The sequence below is a fragment of the Argiope bruennichi genome, chromosome 3, assembly GCF_947563725.1.
Source record: "Argiope bruennichi chromosome 3, qqArgBrue1.1, whole genome shotgun sequence".
NCBI classification, from domain to species: domain Eukaryota; kingdom Metazoa; phylum Arthropoda; class Arachnida; order Araneae; family Araneidae; genus Argiope; species Argiope bruennichi.
Genome location: NC_079153.1, coordinates 27306575 through 27327376, shown reverse-complemented (window position 1 = coordinate 27327376; position 20802 = coordinate 27306575). Strand labels below are relative to the sequence as shown.

The 20802-nt window shown below is 30.7% G+C and overlaps 1 protein-coding gene across 1 annotated transcript; it reads right to left on the bottom strand.

Annotated features, from left to right (window-relative positions):
* Positions 1-3316: 3316 nt before the first annotated feature.
* LOC129962790 (uncharacterized) lies at positions 3317-7279 on the bottom strand. The gene is made up of 4 exons (XM_056076784.1): positions 6781-7279; positions 5978-6679; positions 4163-5914; positions 3317-3555 (listed from the first exon to the last, which is right to left on the bottom strand). The coding sequence occupies exons 1-4, from the start codon at positions 7277-7279 to the stop codon at positions 3317-3319; spliced, it is 3192 nt and encodes a 1063-aa protein (XP_055932759.1).
* Between the last annotated feature and the right edge of the window lie 13523 nt (positions 7280-20802).

The window sequence follows — 20802 nt, the reverse complement described above, 5'->3', positions numbered from 1 at the left end:
AAATCATAAAATATTTCTAAAGTGATCATTTTCACTTCTCATTATACAGTTATGTCAAATCTATTAACTCTAGGTTTAATGGGATCCCCTATAAAACACCAATACACATACGCACACACACATTTTCTTTTTTATTACTAGGGTAAAATCCTGATTTAGTAATATTCGTGTTTGGGCCAATTATAATTTAATCATATGCCACTACATATTAAATATTGTACTAAGTGAACAGTTTATAAAATAAATTATTTGATTATAAATATATTTATAACAGATACTTGACAATTATTTGATATCTGGTTAATTATATTTTACAAAATAGTAATACTATTTATATGCTTTATAATTCATAAATTTCATATTTTTAGAATTTTGTATTAGTATTTTTTAACACACTTTGGCATCTAGACAAGTAACAATTTTTTTAAAAAATTTGAACGCCCATCAGCGAAGAGGGCTTTGGCAGTTGCATTTTTGCAAATCCGGCACTGTTAACTTGACTGCTTCATGTTTATAAAGATGAAGTATTGCTACTGTTTTTCAATCACATCTATATTAAGAGTTAAAATTGTGAGCATTTGTGGCTATCAAGTAACTTCAGTATTTTCAGAACTGATTTATCTGTTAATGGATTCGTTTTTATAAAATTTTAGTACCGCACGAATGAAAGTAAATTTTTTTATAAGATTCACTAATATATATATATATATATATATATATATATATAGAGAGAGAGAGAGAGAGAGAGTGAGAGAGAGATAGAGATAGAGAGAGAGAGTGAGAGAGAGATAGAGATAGAGATAGAGAGAGAGAGTGAGAGAGAGATAGAGATAGAGATAGAGAGAGAGAAAACCACTACGTACGTGGAACAGTAAACACTTATTACTTATAGTGGAATGGCAGCAATGAAATGGAAACATATCGATGTAGGATTGTTTCAGCAGGCTGATTTATTCACCGTTTTTACAGCTGTACTTAAATCAACACTTTGCAAATTATATAAAATTATTACATTATAAATGCTGCTCGCCGTGTCAAACGCTTTATTCAGTCAGAAGATTAAAAAAAAATTAAGACGTAAAACTTTAATATAAAAGTTTAATAATCGAGAGTGAAATTAGGTTTAAACATCACTATGGACACTCGCTGACTATCATACTGGAAATAGATGACTTCCCAAACTAATAATTTCCTAAAACGGTTTTTGCATTTTCTTAAAACTCAAAAAAATATCTCTTTAATGATATCGATTTCGGTTCCATACAATTTTTTTCTTTATTTTTAATAAATTCTTCAAGTTTAATTTATAGTGTTACGATGCTTTTAATAATAGGATTGGTTTGAAAAAAATTTTTTTAAGTGTAATGCTCACTTCAAGTGCTTTTTTAATGTTAAGAAATTCAAACCCATCCATAAAAATATCCAATCGCTTGCTTTTGAAGTCATATCAAATAATTTATAAAAACTGCATTCCATATTAATCGTTTAATAACGTAAAAAATAAACAATCATGGCAAACAAGCTGGTCGTCCAAGGCGGCTAGTTTATAATAATGAACTTTAAGTTAAAGATTAATAAAAAGACAATAATTAAAATAAAACAAAATAATTCCAGAATTTTAGTGTCCTTCTAAAAGTTTTTAATTTTTAAGCGGTTTTCCCATTTATTTACTACCTTAGTATGAAAAATAATCATTTTGAATTCTTATTTTCGGACGATCAGTATAACAAGAAAAGTTTGATAATGTCAATAAAATCATTATTGCTTTAAAAATCATTGCAGTAAAGTTTCATAATTCTTTGGATCGCAAAATTCCTTAAAAAAGGAATAGCCATTAATGAATTAATTTTATAATGAATTAATTAGTTGCTTTATGGTAAGGATAATTTAAAAAATATATATATTATATTCCTTTTTTGTTTATAGGTATTTAAAAACATTCAAAATTCTGAAGCGAAACACATTTATACAATCGAATTCCGAAAGCCAAAAGGTTTAGTTAAAATGGGATTTCACATAAAAAAATCCTTTACAGCAATTTTGTTGGTTTAAGTTATAAGTAGGCCAACCATCTTTTTTTAAAAAAAAAAATCGAAAAGTTGTTAATTTAAAATTGTTAAATTACAAAAATGTTAATTTTAAAATGTTCTACGATATCAGGAAATATTACAGTCGTAGATTGTTAGAAAAAAATATGAAAAATTGAATTTGAAGTTGAAATTTTGCGGCAAACACTCAGCCTGGACGCATTTTTGAATTAATTAGGCTTGCGAACACTACTACTGTAATATGTTTAGAGAAACAGCAGCCACAAGGTAAATGTTTTCTTTACAATTTTAATTTTATTCATCTTTTACGAAAGGCGATAATTATAATAATAACTTGAAATTACAGAGCAAATATTTTAAAATCGGATTTTTTTTTTATTGTTGCTCATTTTAGTTTATGACTTCGGACAGATAGAAAAGTACATTTTTTGATTAAGTTCAATATTCAAAAAACAATACAGAATCAATGTGGAATTTTTGTCATGAATTTTATTTTATGTAGCACAGACTTACATTTTTTATAAAAAAATTGCTAATTGAAAAAATATTTTTCTTAAATGTACACTTTTTAAAGAGAGATTCCTGATCTAATCAAATTATCCCGAGTTTCAAAGACTCATTTTATGACATTTTTAACACCTATAATTCTTATAAAAATTTTTCCAAAAAAAACGATGAATGGCTTTTATTTAAACAAAGATGCTACTTTACACTTATTGCACTCCGTATATTTTCCAATATCAGGGAGAAAGTTTATTGGTCTTTCTTTTGGAAGGTCAACCAAACAGTTTTAGCAAAATTGGTGTTATTTCTTTACATTTTGATAATCTCATTGCAATTTCACCAGATTTTAAAGTATATATATATATATATATATATATATATATATATATATATATATATATATATATATATATATATATATATAATAAATAAATATATATATAATATATATATATATATATATATATATATATATATATATATATACTAGCTGACCCGGCAAACGTTGTTTTGCCATATAAATAATTTCCTAGTAATTTCTAGTGTAGACAAAAAATAGCTTACTTATTGTAAGTATGTATGTATGTTAGAATGTGTATATTGTATGTATGTAAGAATGTGGTATATGCGTGAAATAAGCATGGAGCGCTGTGAACGATGAAAAATAACAAAAGGCAAACATTATTTTTAAGTTATTATAATTTATTCCTTAAAATTATGTATCATTAATTAAACAATTACGACAGTAACACTATTAAACAATATCAATCTCTTAATGCTATAGCGTGAACAATATTTTTTGTTAGTCCATCTTTAGCTAACACAAACAAACTGGATTGTTTACCCACTCGAGAGCATGCCACGTATAATTGTCCGTGTGAAAAACATGGTGTTCTCAAATCTAATCCACAAACAGACATCGTTTGACCTTGGGATTTGTTGATAGTCATTGCAAATGCCAATCTAATCGGAAACTGAATACGTTTGAATTGAATTGGCACATCTGTAGGTATAATAGGAATCCGTGGTATGAGTATATTTTCACCTCTGAACTTGCCATTTAAAATTCTGGCTTCGATCACGTTTTTCATTAATTTTTGAATGACTAATCGCGTACCGTTGCACAGCCGGGGCGGGTTCAAATTACGAAGCAAGATAATTGGAGATCCAACCTTTAATTGTAAATTATGCGGTGGCATGCCTGGCAAATCCAGTGAGTTCAAAAACTCTGTGGGAAAATTTACTGCTTCGCTGTCGTCGCAAACTGTATCAATAGATTTATATGATACCAAGTTCCCTGGCAACAACATTTGTATCTTCAGATTTAAATTGTCAACGTCTACATTTTTTTACCGCTAAAATCGCTCTTTCTGCAAGCCACTCATGATTTATGTACTGTGTGTGTACATCGGGAAATATTTGTTCAATGAGAGTATCTTGCGAATCAGCGATTGTGCAGAAATCGGTCGGTAATTTTACGTATCCAGTTTCATCTATAGCAACTTTTCCATCACCGATATCTAAGAGTTGTTTTGAAAATGTTTCAGCGGATGGATCTTGAAGCATTTGAACGCGCATATTTATTTTTAGCTGTAATTTTTCAACATTACGCCACAATGGAGATGATTTTAAGCAAGCGTTGATCTCATCAGCGTATGTTGAACGTGGAATGACTGGAAGTGTTTGTCTGAAATCACCTGAAAGGACCAACAGAGTTCCGCCAAATAGTTTGTCACTGTTTTTAATATCTTTCAATGTCCTGTTCAACGCCTCAAGTGAATGTTTGTGTGCCATAGTACATTCATCCCAAATAATAATTTTACACCGTTTCAGCACAGTGGCCATGGACGATTGTTTCTTAATGTTGCATACTGCGTCAGGGTTATTATGAATATTTAGTGGCAGCTTAAATACTGAATGAGCTGTTCTACCTCCATCCAATAAAGTTGCTGCAATGCCCGATGATGCAGCGGCCAATGCGATGCCATTATTTGATCGTATTTCATCAAGAATTAGCGAAATAACGAATGTTTTGCCAGTTCCACCCGGTGCATCCAAAAAGAAGAACCCACCTTGTCCAGCTGAAACTGCGAGCATAATGCGATCATAAATGGTTCTTTGTTCCTCATTCATTAGTGGGACATTGCGGGCAACAATCGCTGCCATTTCTACAGTACTGTATTGCAGTTCACGCTTCATTTCAGTATGCATTAAATCAGATGCAGTTCGATTTGGCGAATTCATACCGAAATTACTAAGTGGTAAGTTGGCAATGACAATGCAAAGATCCTCAATAGCAATCAATGCTTCATTGTACATTTCGTCGCTGAATGTTATGGTTAGATCGTGGCACCGTATACGATCTTGATGCAATATATCATCAGTCATTGAATCTTTGTGATTTTCCCATAATATCTGTGCTCGGGCTGGGAAACATGTAGTCAACACTATAGCGAATAGTAGACGAATTTGTATTGCTGTACAGTTCAATGCAGCTTCAGCAAGCATGCATTCCCACTGGTTGTCGTCTTCCAGCAAGCCGAGTGCAAGGCATGCATCTTTATACGTTGGATATTGTTGCCCATTCACTTTACGTATATCTTGAAATGATAATGGGCCAGTAACATTAACCAACAACAGTCGAAGATAAAAGCACTCCGTGTGTCTTGGATTGACTGTAAATAATCGCCCCAAGGCGTTTGATTTAAATAAATTGAGACATGCAGCAACTGGTGAGCCTTGCTTGCGGGACATCCATGTTTTTGTTTGAGTCCATGTGAAATAGCGTTGTACTTGTGAATAGAGTAATGTTCGTGCAAAGGCACCAAAATCATCCGCACGATTACACAATTCAAAAAATGCAGTGAGTGTAGTTTTAGGTGGATTTATTGCACGATCAATCGCTGTCTCGTTCGTGAAAAATACACGCTGACCGTTTTCAAGATGGATGGCTAACTGAACAACTGCTGGATCCCGTTCATGAATTGGAAAACCAAAGATACGCCAAGCAGCTTCATTGGAGCTGATGTACCGACCAATTTGGTAGAGCGTTATTTCATCGTTTTTATTCACTGGAGGAGCATTCACATTAGTATTTTCCACTCTAAACACAGCCATATCACTGCCTTTATGGACATACTTGCAAATGTATTTGATGCTCTTCACAGAACTGCAGAACTCAACATTAATATGAGCATTATATGTCTTTCTCAGCAGAGGCGAATATGGCACCACCCAACGATTGTCAATATCAATGTCTGTGTTGATGATATTTTTAATAAATGACTGTCCGCCATTTTCAGGATTTCTTCGACGATATATTGGGTATCCGTCGACATTTGTGACCGTATCATTGGTAAAATCTTTAGGGAAATTTTTAGTACATTAACCATCAGCCATGCAAGGCGATGAACTATTAAGAGTACCACATGGACCATGAATCATGTTTGTTGTAACAATATCAAACAGCAGTTGGTCAGTGGATGGATCTGGAATTTCCGCAGAAATGATACTGTCGATTTCTTCAGGACGGATTTTGTCGATGAACCAAACCAAAATGTGTGCATGAGGTAATCCTCGCTTTTGCCACTCAACCGAATACATCCAGCAACGTGTGGGACCAAATACATGTGATTTAGTAATGAAACTTATTAAAGACTTCAACTTTTGTCTGAACACACGTGCTGTAATGTCATGGCGATGTATTGCATTTTGGCCAGGCAGTAGCAAAGATGTAATCTCTGGCCATTTTGGATTACATGTGAACGTGATAAATAAACATGGTCGTCCATATTCGCGCACGAAAGTCAGAGCATCCTGTATATATTCTTGCATATGACGTGGACTGCCTACGTACGATGATGGTAAAATGACAGGGTTACCAATTTCGGCGACGTCGGCGTTGTTGTTGATAGCGTCTCGCAAATGAATGTACTCTTCCGCGCGCAGCTTTTGTTGATTATATCGTAAGTATCGTAGTCGTTCGCTCTCAATCTTCGCGTACATGTCGACCATGAATTGTTGACAAAGCTCACGACATCGTAAAATGACGTTGTCCAGGCCACGTCTAATCATTAATCGGTACACATAATAATCCTTTGAGCTAACGTTCTTGTTTTTTTCAGCTCCTGTAATATTTGTTCATAAAAATTAATTTAAATTTATTACGTTCAATAATTTAATTGTTTTGTTAAATGATTAATGATCAAATTAATAATGAATGAAGTACCTGATACGGGATCTCGTTGTTTTATGTTTATGCAATATCCGTCTTGTCCCTTCCAGAATATTAGCGGATATTGGAGAGCGTCATATGAACGATGTGTGTCAGCAATGAACTGAAGATTATTATTTCTTCTACGAATCAGAATTTCTCGTGCAGCTGTACAATCGCCAACCATGATTCCAGCAACATCATCAACAACGGGTGCATTGAATCTACGAATATGCTCTCCAGCTGGTGTTTTATCAGGATTAATGACGATAGCGTGATTATCGCTTTGTAATTGGTGCATATGTGATTTGAATATTTTCAACAACTCGTTGTGCTCGTTCAAAAGAGCATCTAGCTCGCTGACGATGCGCCTGGCATAAAGTGAATCAAGGTTATTATAATCACAACGTGCATTCACGCGATTGGCAAGTGCGCTTCCGGAATCCTCGCCGCCCATAAAGTAGATTTGTAAGAATTTATGTGGTTCGTTTGGCATTGGCAGCAGTGAGCCCATTTTATGATAAACTTGGCCTCTGATTTTGAATGTAGAATTGAATTGTTGACCATTTGCATTAGTATTTCGAACTATTTCTTTGCTCCGAACGATGTCATTTGAAAGCATGAATTGAATCTTCGAATTGACTTCAGGAACACGTTAGAATCTGGATCCGTGCCGATAAGTAAGCCGTTCAATGGTTCAGGTGGTGTTTCAATTTCAGGTAGTTGCACTTTTCCTGACGCGCAACACATCCCAGCTGGCTCATTTTTGAATTTCAGAGCATGACAATGCGGACATTCCTTGTCCATAGCACCAATTACCACTTTTGAATGAGCATAATATTCAATATCGGGCTCATACTGGAATGCTAGACGCAGGAATGAATCAGATATAAATGCTCGATGTACCTGTTGTCGTTGTTGGTCATTTGTTCTTCGTCTATTGACTGTGAAACGGCGTGATTGTCGTTGTTCTAATCTTCTGACTTCATTGCGTTCAGCTCGTGTATCTTCTGGCTCTTCTTGATGCAATTGCGCCATTCTGACACGTGCATCAGTATTTTGTTGCTGGATTTGTTCTTCTGTTCTTTCGGATCTGCTATTTCGCAAGTTTCGAGCTTTACTTGTACTGTGGCTCAAATCAGCCCCTTTGCGATTTCTTGGCATTGCTCACTGTAAAAATTGAAACTATGAAAATCTTAATTGTTCAATTACATTTTTTTAATAAAATTAAATTAAAATTACATTTTTATAAGATCAACAACATTTTCGATATAAATAAAAAAAAGTATACTTACAACACAAAATCCGTTGTTATTGGAAGCTCGTGTCACGTGTTGAGTACTTTTGAGGTTATAAAATCACTTGATTAACTAATCGTGCAAAATACACTCAAAATTGATAATTTAATTATTATTGATAAAATAGGAATGATTAAAAGTTAATATGAGAGTTACACTGAGATAGCAAAATAATAATTGTCAACGTTACTACTACACTTGATGCATAAACAATAATGATGGCCGACAACTGTGTAGGGAGTGAGAAAGAAAGGAGACCGGCTTCGTTCTCATCCCTACTCCGTGCTGTTTACTGGGTCAGAAGTGACACCTGTAGACATCTGGCGGGGATAACTAATTAAATGACGATTGATCACTTTTCGACCGGAGAGGAAAAATGATTAAATTACTAAAATGGCTATTAAAAAATAAGGGTGGATCGTAGAAGGGGGAAAATTGAGGATTGTATGTATTTTTGTATGTTGTATCATAAAAAAATAGAAATTAAAAATTTTGTCTAAAAAATAAAAATTTAGGGGTGGACTACCCCTAACATTTAGGGGGATGAAAAATAGATGTTGGCCGATTCTCATAGATACCGGATAAGCACAAAAAATTTCATCAAAATCGGTCAAGCCGTTTCGGAGGAGTATGGCAACGAAAACTGTGACACGAGAATTTTATATATTAGACTAGCCGCCTTTGGCGACCAGCCGGTTCGCCAATCTTAATGTTCGTTTAAATTTTAATAATTAAATAGGTTTAACCGGAGTTTAACCCCCTTCTTCGCCAAGTTGCGATAACGCACCAAAGCTGGCAATCTTTATTATGCACTATAATTGAACATCTGCTTCTTTGCTTTTGAACATTTCGCAAGGCCGTTGTTTGCGATTTTTAAAAATTTCGCCAAGCAGGGGATAAAACTTCGGTCGTACCATTAAACATTTTACGCAATTCCAACTTTAATAGATTCTTCAGCAAAATATTTTAAAACTTCAAATTTTGATAGTCATATAATTCACTCATAATATTATAAAGGCCTTCAGTTATTGCGTGATATATATCTCTCTAATTTTCTGTTACCCCTCGTAGAAATTATGCTTTAAATTACAGTGTAAATGATTAATCTGCAATTAATATAATATTTTTTACTGAAACAAAGCATTTTTTTTAATAATATGATTACTGATAATAGAGTCACTGCGCGTTTAAACTTTATGGTCACTAAAGAATATCTTTCTTAATTTATGTAATATCTCAAGAATTTGTCAACAAAAATTTCTCAGATTCATCATGAACAGATCGATTCATTAACAATGTTTAATTTTAAATGCATCAAACACTAAGAAAATAAAATGAATCGTTTAAAATAATCGGTCGAAAACAGGTTTAAAAAAATCTACTTAAAAAACGATGTACTTAAAACTATAAGCATATACAAAAAATATATAACTAACATAAATACATTTTACTTACAAAAGCATGCAACTAACCTAAAAATAATTTAAATCGTCCGTTGGTTGTCATGCCAACAATCAGAACAATGCGCATGCGTGGATTTTCTTCGCCAGTTACGTCAACGCAAATGCGTAAATTTTTCTACGCCAGTTGGGGTAACGCTATGCAGATTAGACATTTTTAATTTCCTTTATTCTGTGTTATTTTAATTCAAAAGTACTTCAGAATGAATGTGAAACATGGATTAATTAACAATGTTTAATTTTAAATGCATAAAACATTAAGAAAATAAACAGAATCGTTTGAAATAATCCGTCGAAAAATGTTAACCCTAGCCTAATTACTGTTGGGAGAAAAAAACAACTGATGCCTTACTTATTTGGCGATGGGGAAAATGGAAGATTTTTTTGGCGGAAAAGTTGGCGTTGGGAAAAATGAAAGATTTTTTTTGGCGGGAAAGTTAGTTTTTAATTAATAATGGACTACCCCTAACATTTAGGGGGATGAAAAATAGATGTTGGCCGATTCTCATAGATACCGGATAAGCACAAAAAATTTCATCAAAATCGGTCAAGCCGTTACGGAGGAGTATGGCAACGAAAACTGTGACACGAGAATTTTATATATTAGATATATATATATATATTGCGCAAACAAATTTTTATGAGAACTTGAAATTTACAATAATAGCTTTACAGCGATATCAGTTTCATTGTTGTACTATTTTCCTCCAATTTTCCAAGTATTATTTTTCATTAGATACATTTTATTTCTTAAGATATTAAACGTTATTTACTATTTAACAATGTATATCATTTGCAGATTTTTGCGAATGTTATTGATAATTTGATTTATATAGACATTTTTATTTTGGCTTTTAATATGCAGAATAAAAGCAAAGATTTTAATATGCACGTACAATAATTTAATACAGTACTTTAAAATTGTTGCAATTTCTTTAAATACACGACCTAATTTTGTTCAGATTTGAATATTTATAAAGATTTTAGCAAATTAAATTGGCGTATCATATCTTTGTAACATTTTTTTTTAAATTTCAGTTAATTGAATATGATTTCATTTACTTGATAAGTTTGTTAAATTATATGCCGAATGGAAAACTAAAATTTTCATTTTTCTATCTTTAGAATAATAATTAATTAATTAATAATTAGAGTTAAGAATCACAAAAAGTCTAAAGGAATTAAATATAAGAATTCAAAAACTTTTAGTCGTAAATGATGACGTCTTTCGATTTTTTAGAACAAATAAACGCAAACCATGTATCGTGATTAGTACAATTATAATTGGGAGATATGTCAAAAATATCATGAGGAATATTTTCCATGTAAAAAACAAATTTAGAAAGCAAGATTTTCAAATTCCATTAAATGAATAAAAATTTCCTTCAGCTAATGATTTTCAAATATGCAATACTATGATGTATTTCTCAAATAAGAAAAAGAGAATGAATACGCTGAACAAATACTCTACATTGTCCACAATATTATAAATAATATTCGGTCAAAATTTTAATTTTTTTGGTAAAAAAATCAAATTGGTTTTGGTGAAGTAAAAATATTTATTATATTGCCTTCAACCAAAAAATTCTAATTAATCAAATCAGGATGTAAAATAATCTGAAAAGTAGTGTTAAGAATTATAAAATGTTAATTTAGAGTGAAGTCATATCAGGTTACAGATATGTCAAATGAAAAGGTGAATAATTTTTCTACTCAGGTACTTGAATGTAATATGATCCTTAAGTACATTAATTTAAAATAATATTGAGATGGCTGCGCTAATTACTAGTGCCAAATGTCTTCTGTTTCTTGTTTTCCGCGTTGGTTTCCATATCCAGACTTAAAACATACTTCTCAGAATATCCTTTTGAAGGCAATATGGCCCACGATGATATTATGGCCATTTTATTGTGTTTCTCGGTAAAGCAGTTTGATTAATCAAAATATTGATAAAAATATCAATAACTTATTTATTTCGATTGTAAATAATTCTAACATTAAATATTTATTCCGAGAAATCAAAACCTTTTCAAAATTTAAAGGGATAAAAAGTTGAAATATCATTAATTAAAAAATCAGTTAAAATAAAGATTTAAATAAAACTGTTCATGAATTTAAAGGAATAATAGCATTTAGGCAATATAATCTCTATAATTTTATTCTAATCACTAACCTGGGCTTTATTTCAATACAGCTAGGTTTATGAAATATCTTGAGATACATGAAAGAATAATATATATTTTTGAAAAACTAGTCCCCTATTACAGAAAAACATTCAACGTTTAATCAAGTTTAACCGTACAATATATATATTTTTTAATTCAATATCTGCACAAAAATAGATACAAATATGAAAAAAAAATATCAGCCACGGCTCTGCAAGGCAAACATATGCAGATTTCCCTAATCCTAAGAAAATTTTATTCGAGTAAATTAATTGAACTTACCATTGTATAATTTTTACTTCTTCGCATATGACGTTTACAAAAGAAGATATTGTAGTCATCAGAAAATTCGAATTTGAGGTTTTCACAAATTTCTACTTTTCCGAATTTTCAGAGTCCATAAAACACAAGCGTTACATGCATGTATACACAAGTAAATTTTTTTGAAAAACTGAAAAACGTAGAATTTTTATGAGTGGGACTCTGAAAAAAAAAAAAACAACAGGAACATTCATATTGTACATATCTATATCCAAGATCCACAATTTTACACAGAAAGAGAGGGGAAGGTTAATATCGTTATTGGAAAGTATAAAAGAATGTTTGGGTAAGACAACTCCCACTTGTTTAGGCTTCTTTTAAGGATAGTAAGTCGATTAATGGTAAACTTAGATGATTATTGAATTTAAACGCACACATATTTTAACGATTTTACATGTATTTTTCTGTGTATATTAACAATGAATCAAAATTTCTCAGAATATTATTTAGACGGCAATATGGTCAACAAAGATATTACTGCCACTTTTTTATACATTTCTTAGTTTCACTTAAGCAAAATGTTTATAAAAATATCAGTAACTTCAATATTTTTAGGAATTTCACATATGTCATATTTACATGTATGATAATATGCATAACAGTAGACCGTACACTAGTAGACGGATTTCATTCAAAATTTACTGCGGATCTGTACCTTCGATGCTAAAACTGAATACTAAATTTTTCTCTGCATAGTTTTTTTATATTTTGTAGCCATTCTGTCCATTTGCACTCGGACGAATAGACAGACAAATTTCCTTTGAATAGATTTGATAAAAATAAAAATTTTGATATAAAGATAAATAAAGATTTCAACGTATGTGTCAAAATGTTTTGAATGAACAATTTGAACTTTTTTTTTTGTTCGTAGAGTGACAAAGAAGTGATAGACATAGTTTCAAAAATGTATCTTTCAAACTCAGGGAAATCTGTAACATGCAGATTCGACAATATATTTGGTACTAAATTATTAACTATTTCAAGAATTTCTTCTTCTATCTGAGGAAGTAATAAAGATACAGGAAACAATCCTGAAACACCATTGTGCTACGATCATTCAGAGTAGAGATTTAAACTGTCTTTCATTTTCTTTCTTCCTTTCTTTTCTTTTTTTTTTCTTTTTCTTCTTTTTTATTTACTTGTTTATTTATATTTATCTATTTGAAAAATGACGAATTTTTTTAGTTTGTTTATAAATTGAAACATTCAGTTTGTGTTATTTTCTAAAATGAAAAATGTTTGAAACAAGAAGGTAAAACAAAGAAATCAAGAAGCTTCGAAATCGGTTTAGTTCCACTGCATTATAGAATTATTACGGATATTACACATTTTTAAGGTTATTATGACAGAAATGTTAGCAAAATTGTACAAAAAATTATATCCTTCATGAAAAATATAGAAAAAATATAATTTTTCATATATTTTAATTTATCAAACATAAATAATTAAATTCATTAAGTGTTAATTGAGTTTTATATATATATATATCGTTTGCTGAAAGTTTTTAAGATAAAATGGCTATTTTTATCACGCATTATTTTATTAAACACATCAGAAATACTTATTTATGCAAGAATCCTCTCAAAATTATTCTTTGGAATTAATAATCAATCTACTGTTTTGTTATAAAAAGTGTGTGTGCACGTCCAGTGCACATACATAGAAACAATAATAGCAGCAATTTCGACTATCAATCATAATCATGTAGTATATATATATATATATATATATATATATATATATATATATATATATATATATATATATATATATATATACCACATGTATTAGGTTAACCACACACATCAATGTTTGGAGAACAGCTTTCTGTGTCATTAAATCTATCTCGTCTTTTTTTCATTCGATTATCTCTGGTGCCAATTCACTCCCTATCAATGGCCTCAGTAGAAAAGAGAAAAAAAGAGTAAAAAAAACCAAAATGGCTTTGATAGTGTTTGCATTGTTCCATCTGTGTGATTATAGGAGAAAATTTTATCTCTTGGAGAATTTTCTTTTAACATCATTGTTTTTTAAAATTCATGTTGCTCTACGCCAGTATTTAATGAGCTATGGTTATAATGATGTTATATCAGAATTAGAATGAGTTAGAAAAGAAAAATTTTGATCTTCAACTTCCTTTGTGATTTAAATAAACACAAATATTCTTCGTTCTTAGAAAATTCACGTATAGGAATACAATATGGTCATGGATTTTTTTAAGTTCTTATTATTCTGAAGGTGAATGAGTAATCTTGTATTTCTTCAATTCTTAGCTAATTTGCTTCAGAATTTGATATAATTTTAAAATTGTGAGGCCTGCGATATATATTTAACTAATTTTTCTAGTTTTTTGACCATTATTACCTTCTCTCACTTATTAAAGTAATAATTTTTTTTTCAATAATCTTAATATTACTTAGTATCTAAACTATTGCAGTTATTAGCTTTATTCATTTCTTATATATTAATTTGTATCATTTTTTTACATTTAATATTTTGCTTTATTCGATTATTTATTATAGTTATTACCTTGTTGCGCTTATTATTTTTTTCATTCGAGATCTTGCTAACATAATTCCTCAAATAGAAAGAAAGCGGATAGATAAGCCTATCACTTATTTAATTGAAATTTACATTTATAATTCTGTAGGAAAAAAAGAAGAATCAAATTCGCTCATCTACACTTGTAACGTATTCGAAATACGTGATTCATTTCAAACGTACGTTTCATTTTCAAACTAATGGTTGGACGGACACAAATGGCATCCCATTTATTCACTTCTTCCAAAATATTATATAAGATTACAATGATAGTATAAGACATCATACTACAAAAATCCATTTTTCCACCAAGTTGCGTCTTTGAAATATCGCTTTCATAAGAATGAAAACGTAATTTCAAAGCTGAACTTCTCAGACATGTGCAGAAATAGCGAGTTGAAAAACCAATAAAAAGTATACAGTTCCATTAAGAATAATATACAAGGTGGTTATAATTAAACTTCCACTATAAACAGCATCCTACAATGCAAACAGATTGCAGCGAAATTTGGTATATAGGCTATACACGAAATGCGCTCACAAAATTTTGGGGGGAAAAAATTCCAAAATATCCACCAGAGGGCGCCTTTTCCGGAAAAACATTAAATTTAACACAATAAACGCCCAAAACGGAATACGGAAACAATATCCAGAACAAGAATTATGAGAAATAAAATGTAAAAAGCTGTCGATTCTAGGAAAAAAATGTCGAAATTTGTGTGCTTGCGAAGAAGAGGAAGCTTTATGCAAAACAGGTTAGCATAAGAAACGTTTGCAGTCGTTGTCATGTTTTATGTCGATGTCTCTGAATGTAATGATGTCGGTATCTTGTTACGACGGTGTTGCAACATTAAATGATTTAAAGAACTCCATAACACTTCATGTGCGAAGCATCACAACTGACCAGTTACGATCTGTTGTTGAACGCACTGCCGATCGACTTGAGATTTTGCAAGTGAATGAGGGTCGTCACATGGAGTACCTTTCCCTACATCATCCAGGACATGATTAACAACTGCTCCTCCTCCGCAATTTCGCCCTAATCTGTTCTTGTTTCTGCAAACTGAATTCTATTTTTCTTTTTTTTTCCCCTTTTCAAACAGCGTACTGTTATTTTTTCCTTACCTTGACTTAATATGGTTCGATTACAAGGTAATCGGAAACTAGTCAATAAATGTTAATGTTGTTTCTGTATTCCGTTTTGGTCGTTTATTGCATAAAAATTAATTTTTTTTCTCCCTGAAAAGGCGTCCTCTGGTGGACATTTTGAAACTAAAATGTTTTGATTTTTTTGAAATTCCTTAAAAGCATCTCGTGTATTGTCTCTATACCGAATTTCGTTACACCCGTTTGCGTTGTAGGTTGCTGTTTATAGGAGAAGTTTAATTTTAATCACCCTCTATTTTATAGGTAAATGTAATTATTATACCATTTTTTCTCAGTAAACAAATGCGTCTGGAAGTTAAATACTTTTCGCTCCAGAACGCCATAAATACATTACTTATAGAATAAAAAAAATAAAATTTGATTAATGATGCCAGTGAATAGAATATCCAGTTTTTTTCTTGATGAATGGACTATTTTGTTGCTTTCTCCAAACTATTTCTTGTCATTGGTGGAGTGGTTTTCCCCTGGAGAATTTCTTTTTCCGTCTAAAGATACGAAAGAGAAAAAAGATTCTCTCAACCGAGTGGAAAAGGTTTCCTAGTTTGCTGATAACTTTCATATATGGAGCAGATCTAGTTGTGAAGGAAAAAAAAGAAACATGATTCTGCACTATTATCTCCTTGTTCTTTGTTTTTTTGGGGGGGGCGGGGAACCGTATAAAAAAATCACATTATTATTCTATCTTACCAAAATTATAAAAAAATGTATAGATGTGATGAAATAATTTCTTCATCATATAACAATATTCTATAACTTTCACATCTGAAAAATATCCAGTTGTGAAAATAGAAAGAAAAATGAATGGTAATACGAAAGAATACAAAATAGAAAACGATCGGTAATTATTTTTTTTACACTTAGTTTTACACTTCATTTTGAGGAGACTAAATCTAAAAGGTGAAAGATAAATCTAAAAGAAATATTCTCCAAAACTACAATTTTTTTTAAGTGGAATCCCAGTTTAAAAAGTTGTTTTTCATGTAATTAATATGCCGATTTCATGATATAGGGGGCCATAAATTACTGAAAACGAAAAAGTAGTTTATAACCCTTATCTACAAAAATATTAAAACTTGAAAAAAAATAAAAGCTTGAAAAATATAAAAAAATTCATACTCTTTAATATGGTATAAGCACGTAGTACGAAAACTGAGCAGGGTTTAAGATATTCAAGAAAAACTAAAATGTCTACAAGGAGACATCACTTCAGCGTCGGTACCGATGTTTGCGGAAGGTGTTGTCAAATTCGAAAGATAAACTCAGAGAGATGATAGTAGACATTAAGGAGATGAAAAATTATCATAAAACATAGGGTCGCAGATGACGTTTATTCGGTGAAAATCGCAAAAACGTATGGCGAAAAAACAATGAGTCTGGTGAAGAGAATGGCCCTATGAATGCAAGGATTCGAACAAGGTAGTCTAGAAGAAGCCTTTACGTATGAAAACTTTCCATGCGTTACAGGAAAAAAGAAGCAGTGAGCAAGTTTTCTGTTTCCAACAATTCTCGGACTCCCCATATTTTTCTGTAGAAAAAAAAACCCTTTTAAGATCCTATTTTCTATGATGATTGATTTTTTTTATTCTCTTGTTGCCTATTATTACTTCTGTGAATTTGTCTGTCGAATTCGGCAATACCATGTACACACACACACACACATATATATAAGAACTTTAACTAGTTTTTACCCAACTTAATTCATTCGGTTATGTTTTTCATGATGCATCTTGAATCAAAAAGACAGCTTGATTGTATTTACAGCTTCTGGACTTTATCATGTTAAAGCCATGCTATCTAATTTACAAATGCCTGATATGAATATTAGTCGTACACAGCAGTAGTATTAATCGTACATTAATTGTGTTTAAAGGAAAGTTATTCCTAAATAGGATTGCTTTTTAATGTGGAAGTTGGAAATAAATATTTCTGTATATAAAAGTTGTTAATTTCTTTGTCTTCAATTGTAGTATTGTAGTTTCAAATGAGCATTGAAAATCAAGTGGCTTTGTGAATTTGTATTCAAAAATCTATATTAAGAAATTCGGAAGTTTTTATAGCAGTTTTCTTGAGTGGATCCATAAAATAAGGAGAAGATTGGTAGTACAATGCGTTTGGAAGGCTTCCCCTGCATTATGAAAACCCAAAAGAATCCATAAAGCAACGACAAGAATACATTAATATAGCAGTATTAATAGAGTCTCTCTCTCTCTCTCTCTCTCTCACACACACACACACACAGCTTTCTCAAGTGCTTTACTTAATATTTTTCTACATTACTGTGAGAAAAAAATAATTAAATATAATTTAATAAACCGGTGGAGGTAAATTGATGACTTACTTTGGATAAACTTAAATAGCACCAATATAATGACTAATTACTATCCAAAAGATTTAATTCTAACAGAAACAAATAAAAATCAACTTGAGGCTACCTTTCTGGGTTTAAAAATCGAAATAGCTAATGATAAAACAATAGTTGATATCTACGATAAAAGGGATAAATTCAACTTTAAAATAACGAAACTTTGTAATTATCATTCTAATCTAAACGGATTTCAAAAATGTAATCTTTTCACAATTTAACAGGATTAAAAGAGTTTGCAATAACAAAATTTCCTATATTGAAACAAGAAATAATCTCATTAAAAATTTAAATAATAAGGAATTTCCCAAAAACTACTTCAATATTAATTTTTTTATAAAAAAATTATTTGGGATTATTTCTTTACCTAAAATAAAAACAGACTTCCCGTTGCATATTTACGAACTCAATAGATGGCGCTGAGACCAATTATTTTTACCTTGAATGGCGTTAGCAAAAACAGTTTAAGACGTGGGATACAAAAATAGGATAGCTTATGTAAAAAAAAATAAAAAAAAAAAATAAAAAAAAAAAAGGCATGCTACTGGTACGTTTTTTTTGTTTTCATAATTGGTTATGAAAGTTATTATATGGTTATTTTATTTTATGTTATTGTATTTTTACTTATTAGTGGTCGTATTCTTTTAATTTATTGTTTTGTTTCTTTTCTGAAAAAATGGAGTATCTCTTAGGCCTAATTTCAGGAGATTTTCGGGTAACGAGGAGTCAATACTGTTCGACAAATTAGTCTGGATTCCTCACAGAAAAAATCCCTTATTTTGAATTCCTACCTGAGCTTGACCCTTGAGAAATTTATTTGGTTTAATTTTGATAGTGTTTTTCCTATTAACTTGGTTTTTATTACTAATTATATATATATATATATATATATATATATATATATATATATATATATATATATATATATATATACTTATAATAAAGCTCAATGTGTGTGTGTGTGTGTTGGCGCTTTACAGGCCAGACCGTTTGACATACAGCTACCAAATTTGGTACATGTATACTTTGGAGGTTGAGAATGTGCACCTGGGGTTTCTTTTTTCGAATTTTTAATTAGAATTTTAATTATTAATTAAAAACTAACTTTCCCGCCAAAAAAAATTTCCATTTTCCCCACCGCCAACTTTTCCGCCAAAAAAAATCTTCCATTATCCCCAGCGCCAAACGAGAAAGGCTTCAGTTTTTTTTTCTCCCAACAGTAATGAGGCTAGGGTTAAAATTTTTCGGCGGATTATTTCAATCGGTTCTGTTTATTTTCTTAATGTTTGATGCATTTAAAATTAAACATTGTTAATGAATCAATCTTTCAGATTCATTCTGAAGTACTTTTGAATTAAAATAAAACAGAATAAAGGAAATTAAAAATTTCTAATCCGCATAGCGTTACCCCAACTGGCGTAGAAAAAATCACGTATTTGCGTTACGTAACCGGCGAAGAAACTTCACGCATGCGCATTCTGTTCTGATTGTTGCCATGACAACGGATGGATGATTTAAATTATTTTTGGGTTAGTTGCATGCTTTTGTAAGTAAATTGTATTTATGTTAGTTATATATTTTTTGTATATGCTTATAGTTTTAAGTACATCGTTTTTTAAGTAGTTTTTTTAAAACCTGTTTTCAACCGTTTATTTTAAACGATTCGTTTTATTTTCTTAGTGTTTGATGCATTTAAATTTAAACATTGTTAATGAATCGATCTGCTCATAATGAATCTAAGAAAATTTTGTTGACCAACTCTTGAGATATTACATAAATTAAAAAAGATATTCTTTAGTGCCCATAAAGTTTCAACGCTGAGTGACTCTATTTTCAGTAATCAGATTATAAAAAAATGCTTTATTTCAGTAAAAAATATTATTATATTAATTGAAGATAAATTCTTTCCATTTTAATTTAAAGCATAAATTCTACCGTTTTCAACCGTTTATTTTAAACGATTCGTTTTATTTTCTTAGTGTTTGATGCATTTAAATTTAAACATTGTTATTGAATCGATCTGCTCATAATGAATCTAAGAAAATTTTGTTGACCAACTCTTGAGATATTACATAAATTTAAAAAGATATTCTTTAATGCCCATAAAGTTTCAACGCTGAGTGACTCTATTTTCAGTAATCAGATTATAAAAAAATGCTTTGTTTCAGTAAAAAATATTATTATATTAATTGAAGATAAATTCTTTCCACTTTAATTTAAAGCATAAATTCTACGGGTGCTAACAGAAAATGAGAGAGATACATATTACGTTATGACTGAAGGCCTTTATAATATTATGAATGAATTATATGATAATCAAAATTTGAAGTTTTAAAATATTTTGATGAAGAAGCTATTAAAGTAGAAATTGCATAAAATATTTAATTATTAAAATTTTAACGAACATTAAGATTGGCGAAGCGGCTGGTCGCCAAAGGCGGCTAGTATATATATATATATGTGTGTGTGTGTGTGTGTGTGTATGTATTGGTATAGTGAACAAAGATTATTATAAGCATCAAGAAAAAAATAAATAAATGAACCTGAAAATGCGTATTCCTAGTCGTCTTATATTGTTGTTTCTTATCCCCCTTTTATTGAACACCAATTAAAACCAAGTCCAAGAGATCGAATCACGTGATAAGATTGTAAACTGACTCCTCCTCCTTTACCAAATGCCTCACAGAGGCGCTAATACATTCAATGGTATGAGGGGAAGAAGC